The sequence below is a fragment of the Colobus angolensis genome, unplaced genomic scaffold, assembly GCF_000951035.1.
Source record: "Colobus angolensis palliatus isolate OR3802 unplaced genomic scaffold, Cang.pa_1.0 Scaffold135, whole genome shotgun sequence".
NCBI lineage: Eukaryota > Metazoa > Chordata > Mammalia > Primates > Cercopithecidae > Colobus > Colobus angolensis.
The window spans coordinates 2,855,067-2,857,925 of NW_012114433.1; the positions used below are offsets into that span (position 1 = coordinate 2,855,067).

At 50.2% G+C, this 2,859-nt stretch overlaps 1 protein-coding gene across 3 annotated transcripts in view; it reads left to right on the plus strand.

The window, feature by feature from the left end:
- Nucleotides 1–323: 323 nt before the first annotated feature.
- Nucleotides 324–2,859, plus strand: part of DAGLB (diacylglycerol lipase, beta) — a 42,567-nt gene continuing 40,031 nt past the window's right edge. For 2 of the 3 annotated variants that reach the window (XM_011934378.1, XM_011934379.1), the window contains exons 1-2: nt 324–574; nt 1,880–2,031. In XM_011934378.1, the coding sequence (XP_011789768.1) occupies nt 480–574; nt 1,880–2,031 (247 nt within the window). In that variant the 5' untranslated portion in view covers nt 324–479. The remainder of the gene's footprint in view (nt 575–1,879; nt 2,032–2,859) is intronic. The other variant, XM_011934380.1, reaches the window with a different exon arrangement.

Consider the following 2,859-nt stretch of genomic DNA (forward strand, 5'->3'; position numbering starts at 1 on the left):
ACGAGGAAGCCTGAGGCAGGTGAATCGCTTGAGCCCGGGAGGCGGAGGATGCAGTGAGCCGAGATCACACCCACTGCACTCCAGCCCGGGAAACGAAGCGAGACTCGGTCTCAAAAAAATTAAAAAAACAAAAAACCACCAAAAAAAGGAAAAGGAAATATGACCAGAACGGATATTACTGCACTTTTCACGAAAAAGAAAAAGGAAATACCAGAACGGATTTCACCAATGGGCAGACCGGCAATCGACTCAGTCAGCGGCTTCCGGATTAGCGTTTCTGCGCAGGCGCAGAAAGCTTCGGCGGAAGCGGCGGCGTGGGGCTCAGTTCGCGTGCGCCGGTCTTGGCCTCAGCGTGGGCATGCGCAGGGCCCCGCCCTCGCTGCGTCTGCGCTTGAGCGCCGACAATTTGGTGGCGGCGTCCGGAGGGCGCTTCTCTGCGCGCGGGGTCTGTCCTGAGTGCGGGCGACAGGACCTTCGCCATGCCGGGGATGGTACTCTTCGGCCGGCGCTGGGCCATCGCCAGCGACGACTTGGTCTTCCCAGGTTTCTTCGAGCTGGTCGTGCGAGTGCTGTGGTAAGGACGACGGCTATGGGGGCGGTGGAGCGCGCCGGGGAGGGAGCGGGTTGCGAGCTGTCCCTTGAGACGGTGACAGAAGTGGCTTCCCAAGCACTGTCGCGGTCCCAGCGCTGGCCACGCATCCTCTTATCGAGTTCTCACTACCGCCCGAAGGGGTGGGCAGTGGTGCTGGGTCTATTTGACGGATGACAAACCGCAGCCCCCAGAGTGTGTGGGCTGGACCCGGGGTCACACGGGGGGCCGGGAAGTCCACGCGTCAGGACACGAGCACCCCTCTGTGTGCAGCGCCGAGACCTGGCCCTGGGGAGCCTCGAGGGTGTCACCCCCGGCAAAAGCCTTGGCCTCGAGGTCTCGAGGCGGGAGCAGCCACTTGTGCCCTTCCTTCTCTTTGTACAGAGCACTTGAATCTGCAACATGAAGGATAGGAAAAAATGCTACCTTTTGTGGCTACCTTTTGTGAGAAGCAGACAGGCTCAATATTCAATGCTGTTGTCTTTCAAAGTGTGGAATCAGTGGGAAGTGGCGTTGGTACCTGAAGTCTGTTCCCAGAGGATCTGTGCAGGGCATGAATCATTGTTATGAAAAAGTAGATTCTTGGCCGGGGCCGTGGCTCACGCCTGTTATCTCAGCACACTGAGAAGCTGAGATGGGAGGATTGCTTGAGGGCAGGAGTTGAAGACCAACTTGGGCAACATAGTGAGACCCCTTTTCTTTTTATTTTTTTGAGACAGAGTCTCACTCTACTATCCAGATGGGAGTGCAGTGGTACGATCACCACTCACTGCAGACTCAACCTCCTGGTCTCAAGCGATCTTCCCACTTCAGCCTCCCAAGTCGCTGGGACCACAGACTTGTGCCACCACGCCCAGCTAACTTTTTTTATTTTTTGTAGGGATGGGGTCTCCCTATGTTGCCCAGGCTGGTCTCCAACTCCTTTGCTCTAGTGATCCTCCTTCCTTGGCCTCCCAAAACTGCTGGGATTACAAACATGAGCCATCGTGCTGGGCCTAGATCTTTTATTGTTGGCAGTTGTATTCCAGGACAGGTACGGTGCCTCATGCCTGTAGTCCCAGCACTTTGGGAGGCCAAGGCAGGAAGATCGCTTGAAACCAGGAGTTCATGACCAGTCTGGGCAACATAGCAAGACCCTGTCTCTACAAAAAGAAAAAAGAAAATTATATTCCAAAGTGGACCTTGCCTTGTTTTGGAAAATATTAACTCCTTTTATTTCTTTGTATTATGTTTGCACAGCAGCTGCTTGGATTTCATTTCTGACCCTTCCCTTTTTTTTCTTTTTGCCAGGTGGATTGGCATTCTGACGTTGTATCTCATGCACAGAGGGAAGCTGGACTGTGCTGGCGGAGCCCTGCTCAGCAGTTACTTGATCGTCCTCATGATTCTCCTGGCAGTTGTCATATGTACTGTGTCAGCCATCATGTGTGTCAGCATGAGAGGTAAAAAGTAGCCTTTTCTGTTTGATACCTATTTTTTAATAGCTTTATTGAGATATAATTCACATACCATACAATTCACTTACGTAAACTTTCCAATTCAGCAGTTTTTAATATAATCACAGAATTGTGCAGCCATCACCACAATCAAGTTTATAACATTTTCTTCATTCCTAAAAGAAATCCTGTACCAGGTGGGACACGGTGGCTTACACCTGTAATCCCAGCACTTTGGGAGGTCGAGGTGGGTGAATCACTTGAGGCCAGGAGCATGAGACTAGTCTGGCCAACACAGTGAAACCCCATCTCTACTAAAAATAGAGAAAATTATGTTGGCGCTTGCTTGTAATCCTAGCTGCTAGGGAGCTGAGATCGCACCACCGTACTCCAGCCTGGGTGACAGAGTAAGACTCTGTCTCAAAAAAAAAAAAAGAAAGAGATCCCGTACCTATTAGCAGTTACTCCTCATTTTCCCCAAACTCTTCTAGCCCTAAGCATTCACTAATTTGCTTTCTGTCTGTCTACATTTGCCTGTTGTGGACATGATGTAAGTGGAATTCATTCACTGTGTGGCCTTTTGGTCTGGTTTCTTAAACTTAGCGTAATGTCTTCAAGGTTCATCCCTGTTTTAGCATGTATCAGTACTTCATTTTTATAGCTGAATAATAGAGCATCGAATGAATGGACCACATTTTATCCATTTGCTAGTTGGTAGGCATTTGGATTGTTTCCATTATTTTTTTTTTTTTTTTTTTTTTTTTTTTGAGAGTCTTGCCCTCTCTCCCAGGCTGAAGTGCAGTGGCCCCATCTCTGCTCACTGCAACCTCCGCC